General features: G+C 42.9%; 1 protein-coding gene across 2 annotated transcripts in view; it reads right to left on the reverse strand.

Moving 5' to 3' along the window:
- LOC125069575 (low-density lipoprotein receptor-related protein 2) overlaps window positions 1-25,347 on the reverse strand; it is a 177,674-nt gene that overhangs the window by 1,511 nt on the left and 150,816 nt on the right. For both annotated transcript variants that reach the window (XM_047679107.1, XM_047679108.1), the window contains exons 3-23: window positions 23,323-23,454; window positions 15,846-15,954; window positions 15,143-15,309; window positions 14,505-14,759; window positions 14,184-14,360; window positions 13,739-13,962; window positions 13,389-13,658; window positions 11,678-13,283; window positions 11,152-11,411; window positions 10,696-10,848; window positions 10,272-10,422; window positions 10,004-10,190; window positions 9,819-9,922; window positions 8,558-9,736; window positions 8,310-8,414; window positions 7,889-8,234; window positions 1,865-7,804; window positions 1,628-1,786; window positions 1,309-1,535; window positions 1,005-1,227; window positions 71-912 (exon numbers count right to left, since the gene is read on the reverse strand). In XM_047679107.1, coding sequence (XP_047535063.1) covers window positions 71-912; window positions 1,005-1,227; window positions 1,309-1,535; window positions 1,628-1,786; window positions 1,865-7,804; window positions 7,889-8,234; window positions 8,310-8,414; window positions 8,558-9,736; window positions 9,819-9,922; window positions 10,004-10,190; window positions 10,272-10,422; window positions 10,696-10,848; window positions 11,152-11,411; window positions 11,678-13,283; window positions 13,389-13,658; window positions 13,739-13,962; window positions 14,184-14,360; window positions 14,505-14,759; window positions 15,143-15,309; window positions 15,846-15,954; window positions 23,323-23,454 — 12,816 coding nt within the window. The remainder of the gene's footprint in view (window positions 1-70; window positions 913-1,004; window positions 1,228-1,308; window positions 1,536-1,627; window positions 1,787-1,864; window positions 7,805-7,888; window positions 8,235-8,309; window positions 8,415-8,557; window positions 9,737-9,818; window positions 9,923-10,003; window positions 10,191-10,271; window positions 10,423-10,695; window positions 10,849-11,151; window positions 11,412-11,677; window positions 13,284-13,388; window positions 13,659-13,738; window positions 13,963-14,183; window positions 14,361-14,504; window positions 14,760-15,142; window positions 15,310-15,845; window positions 15,955-23,322; window positions 23,455-25,347) is intronic.

A 25,347-nucleotide genomic window follows, 5' to 3' on the forward strand; every position in this document is an offset into this window, starting at 1 on the left:
GGCACGGGACCGTTACCGTTGCCGTCGGGCTAGCGCTCGGGGCGCTCGGGGCGTCGAGAGTCGAACTCACCTTTCACGGACGACGGGTTGACTAGGTCCTTGGAAATGACGAATGGCACCCCCCTCCCGAACTTGTCCTGCCTGACGAGTTCGCCCGTGTCCCTCGTGACCCAGTACAGCGACGATTCGAAAACGTCGAGCGACAGCGGATGCTTCAGGAAGTCGCCCTTCAGTATCACTCTCCTATTGGAGCCGTCGTGCTTCATCATTTCGATCGTGTTGAGTTTGGTGTCGGCCCAGTAAATCGTGTGGTCCATGGCGTTGTCGATTGCGAGTCCGGTCGGATGTCTGATGTTCTCTGTGATCAGAGGTCGTCTCTTCGAGCCGTCCATCCAGGCGATTTCGATCTTGGGCGCGGACCCTGCGTCCGCCCAGTACATCTTGCCCGATTGCGGATCGAGAACGAGCGAAGTCGGGCTTTCAATTCCGGCAGATACTAGTGCTCTTCGATATCTACCGTCCGTCCGGGCTACCATGACGCGTCCTCTGGGCTTGGATCCGGTCCTGTCGGTTTCGGTCCAGTAAATATTATCTCCGATATAATCTACGGCGATAGCGGTGGGTTTCGAATTGCCTTTCATTTTCAAGTCTTGGGCGAATCCGCTCTTGACTTGTCCATTCAGAGCGTTGATCATGTACGAACGTTTAATGGTCTTATCGTAGCTGTCTGCCCAGAATACCATCTCCTGTTTCGGATCGTAGTCTATCGCTTCGATTCGCTTTTCGGACGTTATGACATCGAATTGTTCATTTTTGTCTTGCACGAATGCACGAATTTCCGGGCCATTGGCAAACATGAGAACTACATCGTCTTTCATAGCTTTGCATATGCCGGACAAGCTGTCTGCCAATCTAAAAATTTCAAAAATAACACACCGGTATTAGTTAATAAATAATTCTAAAATTTTGCACATACTCGATATAGTCACATAGAAGGGACTCACTGGAAGCCCTCCCGACAGCTACAGCTGTAGCTGCCGTTGAGGTTGGTGCAGAGGTGTGCGCAGTGGTGCGCGCCCGTCGCGCACTCGTCCACGTCCTCGCAGCGCTTGCTGTCGGCGCGGGAGATGATCCAGCCCTGGAAGCACGTGCAGATGTACCCGCCGGCCGCGCCCGCAGCACCCACGGCGGTCGACGTCAGGTTCGTGCAGAAGTGCTCGCAACCCCCTGAACACGCGAGAGATCCGGATCATCAGAGAGTTCGCGGAGCGAGAGCACGCAGCGACCGAGACACGCGACGACTCGCACCCTTGTCCGTGGCGGAGCAGGTGTGCGCGTGGTGGCAGCCCAGCTCGTCGGAGCCGTCGCCGCAGTCGTCGGCCAGGTCGCACAGCTGGCCGCGCGCCACGCAGTGGCGGTTGGCGCACTGGAACTGCGTGAGCGGGTCGCACGGGCGCGCGCGCACGGCGCACAGCGTCATGTTGTTCTCGTCCGAGCCGTCGCCGCAGTTGTCCACGCCGTCGCACACTTGGTACCTGCGCCGCGCGGTCGCCCACGGTTAGTACGGGAAGACACGCGTTGGCCGCGATCGATTCGATTGCCCGAATGTGGGAAGTTCGCTCGTTACCTGGGAACGCAGCGATGATTGTCGCAATGGAATCGTCGAAGTGTATCGCAGTTGAAATTGGTACAGATGGATGGGGCCTCGTCGGATCCGTCGCCGCAGTCGTCTGTTCCGTCGCATAGATCCGATTGAGAGACGCACAAGTTGTTACCGCACTGGAATCTATAACACGAAAAAATCAGCTTTAATATAAGGTTTTTTTTATAAAGTACGTACGGGTTACATTGCAGTTCTTAATACCTGCTTTCTGGGCAGTATCTGCCGCCTGGGAAACGCGGAGGACATCCGATTTCATCAGACAAATCCCTACAATCCCTATCGCCGTCGCACCTGAAGTACGCCGCGATACAGTGTCCCGATTTACATTGGAACGTTCCATTTTTGCACTTGAATCCACCGCAATCCATTTCATCAGTATTATCACCACAATCGTCCTCGTGGTCACAGCGCCATCTCGATGAGATACATTTGCCGTTTCCACATTTAAATTCAGATTCAGAGCAATCTCTATATTTATGCTGGCAAACAGATTCCGCTTCGTCGCTTCCATCTCCGCAGTCATCGGTAAAGTCGCAGAGCCACTGTTTAGGAATACAACGCTTATTCTGGCACGTGAAATCAGTTTCACTATTACAGGAAGGACAATTTTCTGGTAACTCATCGGAACCATCTCTGCAGTCGTCTTTACCATCACAGAATAACCATTTAGGAATACATCTATAGTTTGACTGCCCTGGACAACGTCTCCATCCGTTTGTACAATTTTTCTGTCGGCACATGTAAGCAGGTTCATCTGAATCATCACCACAGTCATTGTCAAAGTCGCACATCCATAGCTTAGGTATGCATCGACCGTTCTTACAAGAAAATTCTGAATCCGGGTTACACGGTCTATTGTGACACATCGCCGGATCTTCATCACTGTTGTCTTTACAATCTGTATCACCATCGCATTTCCAGCTATCTAAAATACATCTACCACTAGCTTTACACTTGAATTCGAGCAGAGGACATTCATGAGCGCACTGTGCTTCGTCACTTCCATCGCCACAATCATCTGTTCCGTCACATATGGTCGCCGCCGGAGTGCAGTTCGTGTTCTTACATTGGAAGGAACCAGCTCTGCAGTGCCTTACAGGACAGGTGTCAGGTTCGTCTGATCCATCCATACAATCCTTTTCACCGTCGCATTTCCAGAACCAAGGAATGCACTTTTCGTCACGCCCATTGCATCTGTGTTGACCATCGGTACAGTTTGCAATACATGTTTTCATGTCTCGTGCTAAATAAAATTGGTTCGGACATGCACACTTGTACGACGTCTCACCTTCTTCGCCGTAACCCTCAATATTTAAGTAACTGGATTCATGTGGAGGGGCAATGAGGCAAAGATGGGAGCACCCTCCGTTGTTATTTCCGCAAGGATTATTATATGATAATTGCCTTAATGGATGGACAACGTGAATGTCGTAAGGACGATGTGTTGTATTTCTTAGTGTTTTTAAATTTTCACCGGAATGTTTATTCGCTTTACTAATGGCTTTAAGATTCCAATCAGTCCAATAAATTTCGTCATCGAAGAGACTAAGAGCAAAAACATGCGGAACCTTAGTACCTGATAATACAATATGACGGTGTCTTCCTTCCAAATCAGCTGATCCTATATAGTCCAAATGAGCATCTGCCCAATAGATTCTATCCGTGAAATAATCAATAGTTAGAGCATTAGGCCATGCAATATCGTCTTCCCAGTTCAAAATGGTTGTGAAGTTGGAACCGTCCATGCCAATTTTACCAATATATGCCTGTAGGTGCCAAGAAGTATAGTATAAGTAACCAGTGCCTGGATGAACGACAATTGCTCGCGGGTCAGCAATTCCTGTTTTGAGCGTTTTCCTCCTAGTGCCATCTAATTCTGCTACATCCAAATTCTTCGAGTGTCGATCAAGCCAGTAAATCTTTCTTCCGATCCAATCAATCGCAATACCCTCTAAACCATGAGAGTCATGTCGGACTACTACTTCCTTAGTTGGGTTCGGATCAGAATAATCGGATCGATATATTGTTTTTGCAGACACATCTGCAAAATACATTTTGTTTTCCCTTATATCAAAATCTATAGCAACAACATTCATAAGATCTTGGTGAACGAGATTATATAAAGAAGCATCCGTGGACATATTTCTCACATAATATTTATTCGTGAATATAATCCACGCTGTGGTATTATCTTTTCTTTTACACGTGTGTTCATCTGCTTCTCTTTCGTAGTATTGATCATTACATTTACAATAGTAGGACCCTGGAGTATTTGAACAATATTGCGAACAAACGCCCGGTGTTTCGAGACACTCGTCTATATCAGCACAAGCTTTACCATCACCTAATAGTTTATACCCTTGATTACAATCGCAATAATACCCTGTTAATGTGTCTATGCATTTGTGACCGCACTGGTGAATTTCTAACTTGGCACATTCATCGACATTACAATGAGCAGGTTCGTCGGAATCATCAGAGCAATCCGACACTTTATTACAAACGAGTCTATTGTCTATACACTGATCGTTGTTACATTTGAATTGTCCCGCTGGGCAAGTCTTATTTTCTTTCACACATCCTACTTCATCAGAATGATCTCCACAATCGTCTTCTCCATCACATCTGAAGTGATTTCTGATACACTTGAAATTCTGACACCTAAATTCTTGATCAGAACATGTTTTGTATTGCGTATTACATTGTTTCCCTTCGTCGGACCCATCTCCACAGTCATTATCGTGATCACAAACCCAGCCTTCATTAATACACCGCCCATTATTGCATTGGAATTGATCTTCAGAACAAGGAGTAGGTGTAGAGCAATGATGAATAGTTGAATTTTCATCCGTACCATCTATACAGTCTGGATCTCCGTCACACAGCCATTTCTTAGGAATACACTGTGCTCTACCCCAGAATTTGTTCTCTTCACAAGTGAATTCTGTTTCAGCATCACATTTTCTTTCATTGCACTGATGCCTCTCATCTTCATCACTATTGTCTAAACAGTCATTATCACCATCACATATATAAATTCTTGGTATACAGTTTCCATTATCGCAGGTAAACAAATCGCCAAAACAAGTTCTTCCTTCTGAGCGACAATACTCCGGAGGCTCATCGGCGCCATCACCACAATCATCGTCGCCATCACAGTACCAAGTGGCTGGTATACATCTATGATTGGGACAACGGAAGCTATTTTGTGGACAAGTTCTTTGAGCACAATGTAGCGGATCTTCATCAGAATTATCACCGCAATCATTGTCGCCATCACAAAGCCAGTACGGTTCGACACAGATATTTGTTTTCTCGCATTTGAGGTGATTAGGTGGGCAAGTCGTATTCCTTGGGCATCTCTCGTGTGTTTCATCGGATGTTATGTTATCTTTACAATCATTAATACCATTACAGACTTGCGTTTTAGGAATGCAGCGCGAATTTAGACACGTAAACTCTCCGTCGGCACAAGGTGGGTACACGCAGCCTTCTTCGTCTGATCCGTCCTTACAATCATTTTCGTGATCGCATTTCCATGACTTAAATATGCAACGTCCATTATTACAACGGAATTCATTAGGTGAACAGGAGTGATACGAACAGTAATTTTTATCTTCGTCAGAGTTATCGCCACAATCGTCATCGCCATCGCATGACCACATACGACTTATACATTTACCGTTTGCACAAAAGAATTTACTCGGGTCACAGGTAATGTTCTTTGCAACACACATTCTTCCTTCATTTACCAACTTTGTGTTATCATCACATTTACATTCGACTGAATTATTAGGAGCTGGATGACAGCTTTGTGCACACCCTCCATTATTGATTTTACATAAGTTCTTCTGACATTTCTGTCTACTGGTACTGTAAATGTGAATGTCTCGCGGCGAATCTTCTAAACGTTTAACCATTTCGACCATATTAGCACCAGTATGTTTTTCAGCTCTATATACCCCTCGCAGTTGTAGATCTGTCCAATAAATATAGTTACCAAACACTGTTATTGCGAACGGATATATTGTGGCAGATATTAAAACTTCTCGATCTGATCCATCTAACTTCGAGCGTTCTATTTTTTCACGAACAGCATCGGTCCAGTACAGCATATTCTCGTCAAAATCAATAGTAAGTCCACTAGGTTGCGAAAGGTCTTTGTCTATAATAGCCTTTTTAAGGGAACCAGCCATTGTAGTCCTATAAATTTTACCGGATGTTCCAAATCGACCCCAATCTGTATAGTACAGAGTTCCATTACATGGATCAACGACGATAGCTCTAGGGCGTTCGACTCTTGCTATCATTACCAACTCAGTACCGTCTAAGTTCATAGCGTAAATAGAATTATTGGAACTATCTGTCCAATATACTTTCTTTTGTGTCCAGTCGTATGATATACCTTCCGGATTAATATTTTTATTTATAATGTTTTGAATACCTGATGGGTCTGGATTATTCGCCGACATCCAAGCGATTCTCGCCCAGGGTCTTATTTGAGTGAAGAATAGTTTATTGTCTGCGTAGTCAAAATCAACACCGACAACATTTGTGAGATTTCCAATAGGTTTAAATGGTACTCCTGTGGATTGTGGATCCAAGTCGACGGCGCGAATTTCAGTTCTCGTTGTAAATACTAAATATTCATCGACAACTTCGCATTTTTTGGGATTGACGACTGACACTTGGCCTGTTGCACATTCACATCGGTGGGTGTAGCCTTTGTTAGCTTCTGGAGGATAGCTGAAGCAAAGTTGTTCGCAACCTCCATTCCCGAGCTTTCTACAAGGGTTGTTTTCATCAGTGGGTTGATTGTTGATATCAAATATGACGATATCTCTCAGTTTAGGTAGATTAGTGCGTAATTTTTCAGGCATTGACATATTACCCGGAAGTTTGGATGCTTTATAAATCGTTTGCAAGTTCCTGTCCACCCAATACACACTTCCAGTGTGGATAGCAATACCCATTGGATTTGGTAAATTAGACCGAATAAGTTGTCTACTGCCACCACTGTAAGAGATTTTTTGTATTTGATCGAGTTTTGAGTCTACCCAATATACGTCATGAGTCAACATATCTATTGTTAAATCTCGTGGGTTCGAGATCCCAGAACTAACAATCGTCTGCCAGTTACTGCCGTCTAGATAACTTTTTCCGATTCTCGGATACTGACCGTAATCTATCCAATAGAGAAGTTTTTTCAGAGGGTTTACAGCAAGTTCCCTTGGAGCGTCCATGGTAGTTTTAACTAGAACTTTTCTGTGTGAACCATCAAGCCAAGACATTTCTACATAATTCTCGTGTGGAAATACATTCGTAAAGTATAAGTTGCCGGCCACCCAATCCACGGCTAATCCTCGAATACCATTGCTACCGATACCGTCCTTCACAATATGTTCAATCTCGGAACCATTAGGTCTGATACGGAATATACCATTCCATTGACCTCGGTTGAACTCCACCCAGTATATATAATTTTCCGCGAAATGAACGTCAACGTGAAGTATGTGATGCCCTTGTCCGGTAACTGGGACCATGGCTTCTGCACTACTGTCGAGACTATAACCTCGAATGAGGTCTAATTGAGACACGACAGCAAACGTTTTGTACGGCACACAGTTAATTTCATTTTCTTTCCTGTACCCTACAGAGCAAGCGCAAACTCTCGATCCCCCTTCACTCGGAATGCATATCTGTTCACATCCTCCATTATTTTGAGAACAAGGATGATGCATCATCTTCCTCTTCTGGAATATAGTTAAAGATTTTAAATCACTTTCGTTATCCAATATGACTTTAATGTTGTCTCCGTTTGGAAGATCTGCTTTGAAAATTTTTTCGTGTCGCGTGTCTAATACATACAAACGCGAATCCAGGACCGCTATCACTTTTGGATATGAGATAGCGTTAGCTTCTGTTAAAATTGTCTTCCGATCATTTCCTTCCGTATTAACACTGTTTATGCTCGCAGGGTATTGGGTGCTGAAATACACGATTTTCTTCTCAATGTCGATTGCAACAGCTTCTGGTCTTTCGATAGTGTCAACAAGGATAACCGGGTTACTCCCATCCATGTTAACTTTACCGATCTTAGCAGGCACTCCAAATCCTCCATCGTCAGCCCAGTAGATTTTTCTGTTAAAGAAAAATTAAAGGATATTTAAAATATATATTATTAAAAAACATAATCATGTAAAATCTTGAACGCGTTTTACTCACCCTTCGGTCGGATCCAAGCACAATCCTTTTGGTTTTGCTATCGACATTCTACTACCATCATTGGCAAATACTACGGTCCTGAATTTTACTTTACCATCGACTCGAACCAATTCAATATTACTTGCAGCTTTATTTGCCATGAATAAATTACGTCCTAGCCAATCGAAAGCAATAGCAGAAGGCGATCCGACTATACCAGTATCTTGGCCAAGGAATTCCACTTTATTACCACCCCCATACGGCATAGTATAGATCGTACAGTTCTCATCATCTTCGCTATCACCAGATATAGACTGAAGCCAGTAAAGCAAATGACCTTGGCGATCATAGTCCAGTTGTACGCCGCCTAAGTAAATAAAATATGTTGTTAAAAAAATATCAATACAAAAGCCACACTGAAAGATAATTTACACAAATTTACCTTGGATTCCAACAACGGGAGGTAACTGTCCAGCTCTTCCTGAACCATCTGTTGACAGATCTATGATTTGCGATCCTTTCAAAACCATGAGGTAAGCATTTTCCTCTGTAATCAAAATATTAATATTATTATTAGGATGATATTTCTAGAGGTTAAAACAAAGTTAAGTGATCTTGGATATTTGTATACATTATAATGTGTAATATATTATTTTGTAACGAGTTATAACAACAGTATAATTTCAATACCTTCAATGCACTTTCCGTCAGGCAACAATTTATATCCTGGCTTGCACATACAACTGTACCCAGTCGTATTGTTCGGGCTCAATAAACAGAGGTGCTGACATGTATCCTTCTTACACGGTGACGGATATTGTGGTTGTAACGATGGATGGTGGACGTGAATAGACAGAGGTTGAGATATTAAATGAGATACCACAGTTTGATTCGTTCCTTTAAACTTATGAGCCGATAGGACCCTGTTCAACTGTCGGTCTGTCCAGTACAATGTATCTTCAAATAGAGTCAGCGAATGCGGATGTAATAAATAATGACTGCCAGCTAAGACTTGCTGGCGACCTGAACCGTTATAATAACAGAAATCGATGAAGTCCAGCTTCGAATCCGCGAAGTACACCCGTTGCGTGGCGGTGTCTAGTGTTAAACCGTTGGGCCAGTATATTTTTGTTGTAATGATAGCCATGCGTTGAGTTCCATCCATTCCAAATCTCTCAATTCGAGGGTTCTCTCCCCAGTCGGTCCAGAACAGCCATCTCGCGTTGGGCGCTGGGTCCAGACACATCCCTCTCGGTTGCGTGATGTTACCGCTCAACAGAGCCGTCCTGGCGCTTCCGTCCTCCCTCGCCACCTCGATAGTGTTCAGCTTGCTGTCCAGCCAGTAAACATTCCCGGCCACCCAGTCGTAAGCCAATCCCTCCACCAAATCCAATCCGGTCGAAACGATAACCTGAGGTTCGCCGCCGCGATCCAGACGAGATATCTTCTTCAGCTTCATGTCCGACCAGAATATGGTTCCAGTGTGCATGTTGGATGCGGTTGCGACGACATTCTCGACGTTAATCGGCACCCTCTCGAGGCCCTGCTCGTTCAAGTCGGCCACCAGTATCGAGTGCCTGTTGGAGATGATCAGGAACGCGCTGGAGTGGTTGTCGGCCTTGCAGCCGTGCTTGTCCACGTTGAGGCGGTACCCGTCCACGCAGCTGCAGACGTACGAGCGCTTCGTGTTGGTGCAGATCTGCGAGCACAGGCCCGGCGGGTCGCACTCGTCCACGTCCTCGCACGTCAGCCCGTCGGCGCTCACCTGCTCGCCCGAGGGGCACACGCACAGCGGCCCGACGGGCGTCGGGTGGCACTCGCTCGGGCACGACTTGCCGTGCGTGCACGTCGTGATGTCGCACACCGGCCCTGCGGACGGACACGGACACGGTCAGCGGTGCGAACGGACACGTCCACCGTACGGGACGGCACTAGAAGGAGGGGAACTCACCCTCGTCGGCGCCGTTCGGACAGTCGAAGTTGTTGTCGCACACCTGGGTTATGTTCACGCAGCGGTCGGTGACGCCCGGGCATTGCCACTGTCCCGACGGACACCTGGAAGGGTCGGCAGAAACGAGTCAGTCAAATTTCCTCCGGAAATTTTCCGAGAGCCGCACGCGGCGAGGGCGGGCGCACCTGAAGGGCGGCGGCTCGCAGGCGTGGCGCAGGCCCTCGTCGGAGGCGTCGCCGCAGTCGTCGCGGCCGTCGCACACGGCGGCGCGGTACACGCAGCGCCCGTTGTCGCAGCGGAACTGGCCCGCGCCGCACGCCGCCGCGCCGCACTCGGCCGGCTCGTCCGACACGTCCTCGCAGTCCGGCGTGCCTGCGCAGCGGGGGGGTCAGGCGGCGGGTCGGCGGGGCGGGGCGGGCCGGGGCGGGGCGGGGCGGGGCGGGGCCTACTCACCGTCGCAGTACCACGTGCGCGGGATGCACAGGCCGGACGCCGCGCACTGGAACTGGCGGTCGGCGGCGCACTGGTGCGGCGCCAGCGACGGGCAGCCCGCCTCGTCGGAGCCGTCGTTGCAGTCGGGGATGCCGTCGCACTTGTACGCCTCCTGCGGACCCGAGCGTTACGTGTCGCCTCGTCGGAACGAAACGGCTCTCGGTGCGAGCCGAATACGGTTTTTGGACAAAGAATTTCGGTGACGATGATCGTGTCCCGACGGCGGTCGCTCCGAAATAAGAGTAAGCAGCCGCATAATGTACACCAAATTTACGATATGCGGCTGCTTCCGATTCCAAAAATCGTTACTTGGAAGACGACTCTTTTACGCTAATTCAATTTTTATTTTATTCGACTAATTTCTGGTGCATCTAGAATTATTAACCTGAACGCATTGCTTGAGGTCGGCACACTTGAACTGCGACGCGAGGCAGGACACGGGCGGGCAGTCGGCCTCGTCCTGCTTGTCGAAGCAGTCGTCGTCGCCGTCGCACACCCAGGACGCGGGGATGCAGTGGCCCGTGCGCGGACACGTGAACTGAAATCACAGCGTGCGGCCCGGCGCTCCATTAACGTACCCATTCATGGATTCACTACTTTATTGCTTGATTACTTTCTAAATAGTAGGCTCCGTCCCAATCGTCTTTCTCCTTCTTTTAAAATATAATGCAATAGCATAGCTTAAATCGATCGATACCTCATGCCACCACGACGGTAACCCCATTTCTATAAATCGATGTCCAATGTAATTGATAATACATGCATATATTATAACAGCAAAGCTGAGCAGCTCGCGATGTGACCGACGCAGGTCACGGCGACATATCAGAACTAGGCTTACCTGGAAGTAGGCACAGGTTTTGTCAGCGCAATGGGAGCCCTCGTCGGAGCCGTCGCCGCAGTCGTTCTCCGAATCGCACTTCCAGGTGTTGGGCACGCAGCGGCCGTTCCCGCACTGGAACTGCGACGAGCTGCACGTCACGTTGACGCAGCCCGTCTCGTCCGAGTAGTCGCCGCAGTCGTTCTCGGAATCGCATTTAAAAGTGGCGGGGATACAACGGCCCGACTTGCACATGAACTCTGTCGAGCTGCACGTCATTTCTGAAAATATTTGCGATATTTTCAGAAATTTCATTCTCTAATCGACATGCGAGTCTGCCCGAAAATATGTTCAATCGGCGGCCGAATCGTTCGAAAGATTTATAATACTTGGTTTGTTTGAGAATTTTGAGTCAGTGGCGCAATAATACACAATTATAATATTGAAATTTAATATCTAAATCATTAGTCGTCGTATAAGAAAATCGCTTAAAATTAAATTTTACAAATTATATGCTCGATTATAAAGGCATATTACTTAAACTTACTGGTACAATTCTGTTCCTCGTCGCTGTTGTCCAAGCAGTCGTCGTCACCGTCGCACACCCAACTCTTCGGGATGCATCTTTGATTATTGCAAGTAAAGTCCCAGGTGTTAGGACAGGCCTGAACCGGTGGCTCCGAGTTCGGATCGGCTATACAACTAGTTTCATCCGGCGCTAACTTTTCGCCGTAAGGACATCCACACTTGACAGTCAACAATTCCGTGTTGTTCCTAGGAATAGCGAAGCAGAACTTTTGACAGTTGCCATTGTTTCTCGCGCAGGGCTGCATCGGTTCAATCTTTTGAATCTCCTCACTGTAGACTTTAACGCCATAGAGCCTATTCATTCGTGGCTCCCTAACCATGACGTCCTCCTGTTCGCCTGTCAATTTGTGCAAACGAACAATAGCATCCAATCTCCAATCAGTTATGTAAATGAAAGTCTTATAGATGACGATCGAGAATGGATGCCTGATCAATCTCGAATTGACTGTCTTCACATCGGTGCCGTCTAATTTAGCGTGTTGCACGTGATCTAGCAGAGCGTCGCACCAGTACACTCGGTTTGCATCAAAATCAATAGACAATCCATTTGGCCATCCTAGGGTCAAATTTTCAAAGACCAATAGACCGCTGCCATCGGTATTAGCTCGACTGATGTTTGCTGGACGATCCCATTCCGAGAAGAAAATATATCCCTTATTCGGATGAACCACAATAGCTCTAGGTCTCTTCAGGTCTTTCAATAGTATCCTTTTGTATGCTATATTTCTCGTGGATAAAACATTTAACGTCCCCTTTCTAGAATCAATGTAGTACAAATTCTTGGAGGCCCAATCTACGGCCAAACCTTCGACGCCCTCATTTTGGGACGCCAAAACGATTTCTTTCGTCGTTCCGTTTCTATGGATCCTGTAGATGACGTCCTGCAGAACGTCAGAATAATAAATGTGCTCGTCTCTCGCATCGAAGTCCAAGCCTACGAACCTTGCTCTCCTCGATACGACGGGTAAGATGGCTTCACTAAAACCTTCGATGACCGGGTCTATGACCTTCCCCTTGATGAATCGTTGCTGCGAATACATAAGGAAGTCTTTGACTATATCGCAATTCCTCAAATCGGCCTGTAATTGGTAGCCAATGTTGCAAGCGCATCGGTAGCCCAATCCTCCGTTCTGAAGCGCTGTCACTATGCACATCTGAGAGCAGCCTCCGTTGTTATTGCCGCATGGATTGTTGACGGACGTCTGCTTTAGTGAATGTACAATCGTTAACGCCTTAGGTTCTCTTATATCTTTCGTTTTGTATATCGCCTGTATACTCGTCGATCCTTCGTACTTATTAACGGAGCTAATTCCCTGTTTAGTACTATCCGACCAGTAGACTCTATCTTCGAACAGAGCCAATCTCGACGGACTCGGGACTTGTTGACCTCTCAAGACCAAGAAACGGTAGTTACCGTCGTAATCGACGGTCTCAATATAATCTAATAATGAGTCGCACCAAAATATACGCCTGGCGATCGTATCGACCGCTATACCGGACGCCTTGTACGTCGTCTCGGAAACTATCGACTTGGAGTGGGTTCCGTCCATATTCGCTCGGATAATCTGAAAATTATTTTATTATATTTGTAAAATAAAATCACAAGAAATGCAACGTAGCGCAGTTCTCATTTATTTGACTGCAACGCGGGACTAAAACCGGCCGCTCACCTGGCTACTGTCGGCGACGAACATCAACCCGAGAGTGGGATCCAGCGCGATGTCGGCGGGGTTGGTGAGGTTGGAGCCCAGCACCACGGCGTGCCAGCGCCCGTCCAGCTCGAACACGTCGATCTTCTGGCCGATCGCGTCCGCCACGTACAGCTTGTCCCCCACCCAGTCCACGGCCAGCGCGACCGGCGCCCACGAGCCCGCCACGGAGATGTCGACGCCGCCGTAGGAGCCGACGCCGGCCGGCGCGTTCAGCGGCTGCGAGTGGATCTGCCGGCGGAGGCGGAGGGCGGTCAGAGTCGCGAGCCGCAGTCGGCCGGGACGAGCCGGAGCCGGCGCGCGGGACTCACCTTCCTCGTCTTGAGGTCGGACCAGAAGAGCAGGTTGCGGCGGTAGTGGTAGTCGAGGCCGGCGGCGGCCGAGGCGTTGGCGAGCGGCGCGGGCGCGCGGCCCAGCAGGTCGAGGCGCAGCGCGCCGCGCTCGTGCGCCAGCGCCAGCCACGCGCCCTCCGCGCGCGCCGCGCAGCGCCCGCCCTCGCCCAGCGCGTAGCCCGGCGCGCACGCGCACGTGTACGCTGCCGAGGCGCGAGCGCTTTTTAGGTTTACGCGTCTAGTGCTCCGTCTTATCGGGTGAACGATGGCGACGAGCGCCGGTGTCTGTCTACTTATTTATCTACTTCGGTCGCCGAGTCCACATTTGAGTTTTGTTAGATTGCGTTTTTATTACATTTCTTTTGGGTGGCACGCTTTAGATAAAAATACAAATGATATTTAGTGACCCTCGTCGGACACTCACAGCCCGGCGTGTTGATGCACAGCTGGTGGCACGGGCCCCACTCGCGGCACTCGTCGCGGTCCACGCACGTGCGGTTGTCGCTGGCCAGCGCGAGGCCGCCGGCGCAGGCGCACGCGCCGCCGTTGGGCGACGCCACGCACTTGTACTCGCAGTCCAGCGCCGGGCACGATAGTGTCGCTGGCCAAATTATGGATACACTCGTCATTAGGAGATGTCGAGGAGGTCAATTTTCATATATAAATACTATATGAGCCAAAATTAAATTCAAATCATTTCAAAAATAATAGTTCTCCATAATGCGAAACTTTTGGTACCACTTACAGCAAGCGTTTTCCTCATCCGCATTATCTTCGCAGTCTCGTTTACCGTCGCAGAGTTGAGACCTCGAAATGCATTTGTGTAAGCCTCCCGGTCCCCCCTGAGGACAGAGGTACTTGTTGTCGGGGCAGGCGATGGAGGTACAGTTGGCCTCGTCGGATCCGTCTGCGCAGTCGTTGTACCCGTCACAGTGGTAGCTGCTCGGAATGCAAAGCGCATTGCTGCACCGGAACTGGCCGACGTGGCAATGCGGAAAACCTGTAAATTATTAAAGTGACGATGCCTAGAGTGAGCCGATTACAGAAAGAGTAAAATAAAATAAGTTATTCATTTTCAGTAGTAGTTCATATTGAGCAAATTGGGCAGTCCCTACCAATAAAATGAATTCAAATACTCAAAGTCCTCCTTGCTTTGCATACTAGCTGTTTCTCTTGTAATTTATAAAAAAAATTTTGTAGAGGTAAGTACCTCGTTGTACCTCATTCATTTTTTCTTGCGATCGGTATTGAATTTAGTATTTATGATATTGAGACTCATAGATAAGACTTACAATGTCTATCTTAAATAAATTAAATTTCTTCTTTCTATTTCAAAACTATTCTAATATTTATTTAAGAGATTATTCACTTAAAATTACTTACTGCAGCTCGTTTCGTCAGAGTTATCACCGCAGTCGTCTCTGTGGTCACATTTAGAGGACGAGTCTATGCATTTGTCTCCGGCCGCACATCTGTACTGGTCCAAGCGACAGGCAATTGTTTGTCCCGGACAATCTTGTTCATCTTTACCTGTTCTACAGTCTAAGTACCTGGAAAAAACAGTTGACATTTTAAACATTGCAAAATGAGACGAGGTTTTATCTCATGTTATGAAGATAAACATCCTAGTGTGCACTCAGAGCATTACCGTACTCTCTGTTGGAAGAAAACATCGTATTTAAAACCTACATGATTTTTTAAAACATTTTTATCGGATCTTTTTATATCACATGTACATAATGTACTGACTCACTATATGACTGATCATGGAGCATTGTGGTGAAATTAGCTTTTTATTTTTTTTTCAGAGAAAGAGAGGGTCTTTTATCAAACCTACTCATTGTATATTTCGATTTTTGCCCAGGTTAGGTAAATTCAATACATCTCACAAGGTCAAAGTGCTTCTACACATCAAACTATATTGATTGTATCCACTGTAATCGAATGAGCTAGTGTTAGGCTCACTTACCGTTTATACCCGAATTCAGAAATATAATGGATTATTTAGGACTATTCCTATGGCTATTCAGTTTATTACACCTCATTCAAACTAATTAATCAGTATATAAATATTATAACAACAAACCCGTCACATTTCTTCTCCTTTGGTATACAAGGACCCTGCGTCGAAATCTTGCCCGAGCCGGCGCCCTCCATGCCGCACTGAAAGTCATCAGTTTGACACTTGCGGTAAACTGAAATGGTTATGAAAAGTTTATGATTAATCGTTCTATTGAGCTGATAATGATGGTCTACTGGACCGAATTCGAGTAAGGTGGCCATTTTTATTGGAGGCGATCTTCTATAATATCGACATTTTAGGAACATTTGTACTTATAGTCCAGTGGAACGACAATTAATCTGAAAGAGCGGACGATTAAATGCAGAACCAAGGCTCAAGTGTAATACTTAAAGCTCCTATGAGCTGTTACTCGGAATGTCTTGATAGAAAATCTCAATGTTCTTATATTATTGGTCTGAACAAATATCCTAACCACTTGAAAATATACATTAAAGTTTGTAGTATATTAACATTTCCCGGTCCGTTGTACCACATATGCACGCATATTGTTTGACTATTGGACAGGGAACGTGTTAAAATATATAAATTACTAGAAAACCTTAAACTGATTATGGCCAAGACCTTGAGATTTACAGATATCCTGTAATTTACTAAACACCCAATGGACTATTGACTATCAATAAATTTTACAGTGTAAGTACTATACAATGTTGAATTAAAATTTGAATACACAATTTGTATTCATATACCGCTACGTTGCCCAACGAGATGCAAAAGAGGTGTTAGATTTTACGACAGACTGTTAGTGGCGCTCGCTACACTTAGATAATGCGATTTTCATATAAAGTTATGTAAAAATCCTCGATAGAGAGCGCCTTTGTGCCAGCGAAGTGCGAGATCGTTCTTTCCAGCTTTTCTTCTGCTTATAAAAGACGGCTTTCTCAAAAGTTACAAAAATCGGCGAAAATGAAAAATCCCCAAAGGGTTGTATTTGTGAGTTTAAATGAGGCTCAAAGATGGGCAAATATTGAACAACGAGATTATATTTCCGAACGTTTCCATTGTTTGAATGTGGATTTAAGAAATAAATATTCTTAAGCCGAGAAGGCTAATCCTAAGGCTTATTGTAAATATAAAACATTATAAAAGATAGCGATAATCAAACGATGTAGTCATTAGTTATACGATCGAAAGCCAATGACGATAGTTATAAAAACATTAAATGTTTCATATAAAAGTGTTAATGACCAAGTGACCGCATGGATCTTAGCTAAAGGTCGAGGCTTCCAATTCGAGCAGGCTCAACTCGTGTTTTACGGAGAAGGAAAACGTTTATATCAAAATCTCCTAATACATTTGCGACTGTTTACATGAACATATTCTCTTTTCTTTTGTCGTTGAATTTAGAAAAGGTAGATGTCTATTCTTCGAATTTGAATACAGAATACAGCGTGCAATACTATGGCTGCGGTAAGCAGGAGTCCGAAATTAAAAAAACAAGCAATGTACAAAGTCTATCAAAGACAGCAGTGCTCTACGTGCTTCTATGCACGTGTGTTTACGCTGCTGCTCGGTATAATTCGTGTATAGATTTTTCGGCTGTCTCGTTGGTCTGGCTCTCTTATAAGAATGTAGACCTCTAAGACTTGAGCTCGAGCCTTGAGTTGGGTCAGAAAAAGTATATAGTGTTTATCACTTGTATTATCTTAATTTATAAGGTTGCCGCAAAGTGAAGACATAGATTTGACAAATATTCGCGAACACATTTTTGCTTTTTATGCCCTTGACTAGTCTTAAGAATAGGTAGCGTAGCTGTAATCGGTTAGAAAGATCAAAGGATTAGATCGAAGGTTTTTAATCAGTCAACAATTATTTAGAAACCTTTTATTGACGACAAAAAAGTGCATTTTTCGACGACAGTTGTCAACCCTAGCGCAAAAAGTACAGCACGATTCTCGCGTTATGGTATCGCATTGGTGGCTTGCATCAAAAACATGAACTCGTCCGGGCGTAAGAGACGTTTCCGGATCACTGACGGCGACACTTCTATCATAGACGATATGAAAACTGAATACATTGTACATTTACCAGCTTTTATTTAATTTCATGTTGATAAAAGTAAATGCCTGTAACATGTCCCATTGGTGGGTAAGGACCTAGGACTTTTTCTAGACTCTTACCCTTAGGTTAGTTCTTGGTTCATTACGTTTAGATATGTGGGTCCAATATTGTGACTCAATTATAGATGAGCTCTACTCAAACAATGGCGCTTTAAATTTACTCACGGGCTTAAAGCTGGTGACAGTAAAGTTTAGACTAAATTTTATTCGTTTCAGATATAATAGATTAAAGAAAAGTTTGTATTTTTTTTGAGGTTAATATAACTACATAAGATATTTCACCAGCTTATCGCACGTATGAAAAACTATAATTGCACTTATTGGTAAGTAAGATATTTTTAAACAAACATTGTATACTTAAAAAAATACTGAGCAGTAATTAGTAATAAAAAATCCTTGCTTTGGTAACATCAACCGTTAGACGATGATATGATAACTGTAATCTTCTTAGTCGGAACCCCCGGAGCATTGTGCAGACAGACGATATATTGTAACAAAATATAAATGGTATTTACGTAGGTGTCTTCTTTGACACATATGTACATGGTCTGTTTAATAATTTAATCATCATAATATATATAAAGCGAAACTTATCAAGTGTATAGACTCCATATGATCAAGCTCAGTTCATTTGGGATGTTTATCTCATTACACATTCCCGTTCAAGCCTCGGCGCTCTTTGTGCTGCGCTCCGAGATTAAATGCAAATTTTCACGAACACACAACACGTATTATTATTAAAATTGATAAGATAATCAGGTCAGTTAATTATAATATACATTAGTAAATGGTATTGAAATATTCTGAGATGATGAGCGACAACTTTTACAGTTATATTTATTTAACTTTAGATATTATTTCATAACCAGATGGTAAGTAGTCACCACGTCGTCGACCTTGGGAACTAAAACCTTACGTCGCTTGTGTGAGTAATTATACTAATATATTTTATAGCAATCACAATAAATTATAAAATGGCATTAATGTATGTATATTTTGACAAAATACAAAATCAAAATGCTAATGCAACATAAAATCTAGAGTGCAAAATAGTGTTATTTTATTAATTTCTTAAACGTAGAAAGCCAGTATCACATAAAAGGTAGACACAACCCGAGGGGACGTGAAATCAACTACAGGAGTAAGGCAGCCCCACACATTTACATATTTCAAGTCAAAATTCAGCGAACGTCATATTTTACGATCCACGTCGCCCACGGGGACCGACGACGAACTCAAAAGTACTTCAATAAATACGACTACGGATAATAAAATTCACTGATTCCATTTTTGCATCTTGATTGGGGTTTCTATAGCTTATTTGTATTCGTTCAAAAACCCCTAAACAAATCCACACATAGAAATTCAAATTTATCTGAAAAACGAACATAACAAGACATGATATCAAATTCACACCTTCAACAACAAGCTCTTATGTATTTTCATTGATCACCAACATCTTCCATGGAGGGGTGGAGATGGCGATAATTAATTTAAAAAAATTAATTCGCTAAACATAAAATACATTAAAAATATTGGGAGCAGACACACTTAAGATTATTATCATTCAAAGCTGTTTTGGCATATCGATCTATCATTCTTTCTTCTCTTGTTTAATATAATCGTCTAACACAAATCCATAATTTATTTATCGTTCTGCATCTTCTACAGAATATTTCACGGGGAATGTTCCGAGGAATTGTTCGGATTAATCCCGGCTGCTGAATTTCACCTTCGGACATCTTGTCAAAACTCCAAATATCACCCGCACCACCTAGATGACCGAAAATCCACAACAGCGCGATTTTTAAAACATTTTCTGCCTCGCACGACCACTATGTGGAAGGTCGGTGAGGTCCATATGTGACATCAATAAAAATATCAAGAAAGCAACTTTAATACTATAATTTCAAAGAGTTGACAATTTCCGAGCGTCAGCGCTAATTTTAGGTCAATTCTGTTATTATATCGAAAAGTGTGAAGTCAAGAGACCGTGAGGGAAAGAATAAAATAATTGAGCCCATTAAAACTTTCGCCAGAACTCGCTGGAGAATTGAAACGGAACCAGCCGAGCATACCGATACGCTTGCAACAATGGCGATCATATAATACATCTACATACAAATACGGCGTGTCTGTACTTGGCGTATTTTAGTGATTAATCGTTGTATCGCTTGTTAGAAGCGATAACGAAACTACATACAATTATAATTTTAAAAAGAGGCCGTTATACATTTAATATTTTTAAAGCTACGTAGATGTACATATATCTTCTTCTTAAATACAAACAATGTGTTCCTAAGCTATTTTCCGTGTGTAATGAAACTTTGGAGAGTGACCTGTAAAGGTTTTAAGCCCAAAAAGAACAATATTTTTCTCTATATTTGGTCCTTCAATATAAACAGTATTATAATCGGTTTACTGAAGCCGGGACGGCTAGCTTGTTGATAATAAAAGCAGCCTACATAGGACTAGTAGCTAAGTTCCACGGCTCCGCCACCCCACATAACCTGGTTCCCCCCAGGACCAGAAAGCGAATTCTGAAAAAAAAATCTCAATCGTTCGGCTGCAGATTATGAGATTTGAATCTCGGTTCGGGCGCAACAGTTTTTGTTTATTTTACTCAATAAATTTTCCATAGCTGTGTAAAACATGTTAAGCCGTTGGCTGGTCGTGGTGAACTCTCCCGATTGCATTTCGTCGGGTTATGATGGTGAAAGACCTCAACAGAGGGCGATTGTGTTTGTACACACATACCTGTGCATCTAGCTCTCTAGTCTTGAAGATATTTCTACGTAGAATCTATGTTTCCAACCTATTGCAGCTACACGTTATATATGTGTTAGTATGTATGTATGTTGTATATATTTAAGCGATTTTTTTTATTGGACTATACACCAATATGATGTATTAATTAGTAAAGAATTTTCTTTGTTGGTATAAAATAAAATGTATATTATTATATTACGAATGATTTTCAGCTACAAAGGTCTATCCAGGGTAATCGCGAACTAATACACACCGTACTGTATAGTGATGTAAATTCGATGTTCGCAAGAAGTAGAAAAGAATTAACAGAATATTTCCTGTCTTCGGTTCATTATAACTTCAGAAATCAATTTCTACTCCATTATAACTTTAGTGATCGAGTTCTCGACGGATTACTTAAGAAAAACCTTATTCGCATTAAATATAAAATATATATATTTGTACATATAGTAGGATTTTTCTCATTGTTTTCACGATTATCAACTATGTAAGGCTTTGCTAAAGCTTTGGGGTAATACTGATAATACGAAATTTTTAATATTGATCCGAAATAGGAAACCACGTCAGGTCTTCCGGATCTGCAGCGTTATACATCTCAGAACAAGGTTATTTATAATGGGGTACGTAATTTTTAAACGAAACATAAGTTAAACATGTTTATTTAAGGACGGACCATACACGATATAAAAAAATAACACAGTGAATTGTAATCTTAACAGGTATTTGGATGTGGTAGGCGGTCTAGTTAAGGAGCAGTCTGTTGGTGAGTGGTCACCACCAACACAAGACATGACTCTGTATGAAATATTGATAGTTCCTTACATCGCCCATGCGCAACAAGCCTTGGCAACTAAGATATTATAGCCCACGTGCCCGTAGTTACACATGTTCAACACTTCCATTACGTTCCGCAATGTATTAGCACAAATCACGCACATCTTCAAATCCCGGAGGACGCGGTGTTAAGGAAACTACAGCCGAAGTAAGTTTTAATACGTTCGCGGCGTGTCGTGATGCGGACAACATTCGATTCCAAGTTTAGCAGTTCACACCGCACGGCACACCCGCTTCATTCCGTACCGACTTTCTTACGGATAACTTAGAACGAATTCTTTTGATAACATTTAGCCATGTTTTCCCTTTTAACTTCACAACTATTGAAAATCGGAGTTTTGCGAATGGTTTTTTTTTAAAATATAACTATTATTATTTTTGAAAATAATAATATACTGTATATATGTCCCACAACTGTGTCTCTCCTTCCGGTTTGGAAAACACACACACAATACTACACCGCTTTAAGCATTACCAGACAGACAGACCAGTATAGCAGTCTTCGATAATATATAGTATATACATATGTTTAACATATTTATATAGATAGAATACGTGAAAATATTCAATCGTTTCGGTCGATCAATCAATAATTTAATTAGAATAATTAATTAATAAGATTTATTTTCGTTGTAATAACAGATAATTTAAACAACGTAATGATTGATAATTATTAATTTTATACCTTTAATTAACAGGCGAGCTTTCTCGCCTGAACTCACTCAACTGAATTAAACAAATTAAGGGTTTGCTACGTAATCTATAATTAAATATATCCACTTGGTGGTAGGGCTTTGGGCAAACCTGTCTGGGTAGGTAGTACCACCCACTCATCAGACATTTTACCGCCAAACAGCAGTACTCAGCATTGATATGCTCCGGTTCGAAGGGTGAGTTAGCCAGTCTAACTACTATGTTCTGAAGTTTGGTGACGCATTGGTGATTTAAGAAATGGTTAATATTTCTTACAGCGCTTTTGTCTATGGGCGGTGGTGACCAATTACCACCAGGTGACCCATTTGCTCGGTTGCCTACCGATATAAAAAAATAATATTACAATCAGTTCCAAATATATTCGAGACAACTTGAGCTTACCTCGAGCGACAATTTTTGATATAAATTGTAAGCAAAATTAATAATTTGTTTGAATGTTTATATTAAAACTTTTACAATATATAATACGAAATATTTGTTTACTATGAGTTTTTTTATCTAATTATTATTTTCAAATTCAAAAAGGGCGAAGATGACAATGTTATGTTTTTACCCCGCTTGAAATGCCGTTGAAAACAATCAAGAACAACCTGTTACTCGGAAAGAGATCTCTCCGCTCGTAAGTTTTTAGTGTTTATACATCTTAGAAGTGAACCCGACTTTCCATATAGAAAATAAGATATTTTCTATTGAATTATATAATAGTTTAGAGTTGATTTTAAGTCGATTTTTTTTTTCATGCCTTGCTTTTAGAAATATTTATTGGTGCTTACCAATAAAAAATGGATCAAATAAAAAATATGTCATTTCAATATAGAAAAGTCCGATGTTTGAAGCTGGCAGTGCTTACACTCAAGCCTTGGAAAATACTGAAATTAGAAACTCCTGCGTTTATAATCTTTCAAACTTCCTCATGAGAGTGAGGGCATAAAGTGGACTTCTGCGCTGTTTGCACCAACTTGAGCCCTATAATGGCTCCCTATATTTTATTATAATATTCTCCTTTAAATATGGCCACCGTGACCGAAGTCGATCTTCTGATCGTCCTTCTGACGTAATCTAGGAGTGGGCTATGCGTGGAATATAACGAAAGGTGTACTCACTGCAGTCCGCCTCGTCAGTGCCGTCCACGCAGTCGACGTGCATATCGCAGCGGTAGTGCGGCGGGATGCAATACGTCTTGTTCCACACGTACTGACCGCATGTCAGCTGACCCGCTTCACATTCTGGAGGCGCTGTGAACAGAGAAATATGTTTCAATATCATAAAACAAGGTATGCCGTAACGCAGACTTGTGAACGAAGATTCATAAGTGTGCTGAGAATAAATAATAAAAACTATTTGTCCGTTTGTTTTGCTTTTAAGAAACACTTTTACAAAAGAATTATGCGAACTGAAATATATACTTAGTTTAAGCGTAAAAATATTGTATTTACACAACAATTTTAATGGAAATATCAAGATATACTTATGTAACAAGTCAATAACCTTTTTGTATATAAAAATAACTGTTAACATAAAAGTAAAAATCGTTTGTTATAGCATTTATATTGCAAACTCTGAAACTCTAATACCCAAGAAGTTACGTTTTGACTCGCTTCGTATTAGCTGAAAGGAGCCGTATGAGTGAGCTTAGAACACGTAACAGATAAATAACGAGCAACAGCGAGCTCCGTGGCTCGTTGAAACGTCCACCGTTACTCACTGCACTCCAGCGAAACGACTTCGAAGTCAATAAATATTCGAAGCACAGAGAAGGGATCAATCGTATACCGTCATTAGTACAAAGGTCGGGACCGACCTGTAATCAGTGTCGGCCATCAATCACGCCGGAGGGCCCTCGAGGCTCCGAGTGTATGTAAGGTCCTTATCAGGGCTCCAATTGAATTTACGCGAATTCTCTCGAATGATTCAAAAACGATTTATTGTTTAATCGCGCAGCGATCTGAATCATGATCATTGTTTGGATGTATTGATTCATTCGTATTCAGCGGATAACAGTCGAATGGATTTAGAATAATAATTTCAGATTTTGCATCGCGTAGAAATAATATTTACCCGGAAAATTTCCAAAAATCACAAGCGTCAGTCATCTTGTTAGCGAATTGATTGCAAACGATGTGCGGCCTATTCCAATCACAGGAGTACGAATAAAGAGTTACATTTAATTGACGTGATTTTGGTCGAGATATTGAAAAATATATAGTATTATGGATTAGTTACAAAATATTGCTTTTAACTTTTCAAGTATTCGTTTAAGCTATAAACTCGGGCGGTTTTTTCTTTGTATATTGTTTTGTCGCCTTATTCAGACGTTTCGTCTAGTGTCACAGAATACGCGCGAAATATTACACGTCATTCTACGAGAGCAATAATAGTGAGGAGATAGAACACGATGTTCGCGCTCGGCTAGTGATGCGACAGAGGTGCATGGCGTGTAGCTGTGAGTGACGACACACGTGCCGAATTCGGAATTTAGCCGAGCAAGAAATTTTAACTTTGCTTTGTATAAGTTGAGCGTTTGATTCGTATTAAAATAATTTCAACAGTGGAATTCAATTCAAAAATATTTAATTCTCTGTTGTTTTTTTTTTTGAGTCCAAATATGAATAAAATATTTTTTTATTTGTAAGCACACCACAATACAGGAAATACAAGAATAAATACTAAGCAAAAACAAACGAATACTTTCTTAAACCTAACAAATAATGATATCACAAGAGAAAAAAACACGTCATACAGAAAAACTGGCACCAAAATTATACATAAAATGTACAGTGACCGTATTTTGATGATTGTTTTTACGTTGGATTTAGTATTTACGTTTCCAAGATGGTCAATATCAATTACGTTAGTATCGGACAGTGTAATAAGTACAAGAAGCATATTTTCGGACTCATGGAGGTCGAATTTTATTTTGTCGGCAAATAAAACTAAGAAAAGTACGTGGTCATCCTACAAGTGACCCGCTCGTGTGAACTGTATGTAGATACTTTCGGCTATGATTGATTGGTCCCGAACAATCGCAGCTGTGTAAGTGGCTGCGATATTGAGCCGTTGCACCGTACAGCTCACCACTTAGCTACCCATCGTTTAAGCCCTTATTACGTACGACATACGGTTGACAA

Source organism: Vanessa atalanta, chromosome 15 (genome assembly GCF_905147765.1).
Source record: "Vanessa atalanta chromosome 15, ilVanAtal1.2, whole genome shotgun sequence".
NCBI classification, from domain to species: domain Eukaryota; kingdom Metazoa; phylum Arthropoda; class Insecta; order Lepidoptera; family Nymphalidae; genus Vanessa; species Vanessa atalanta.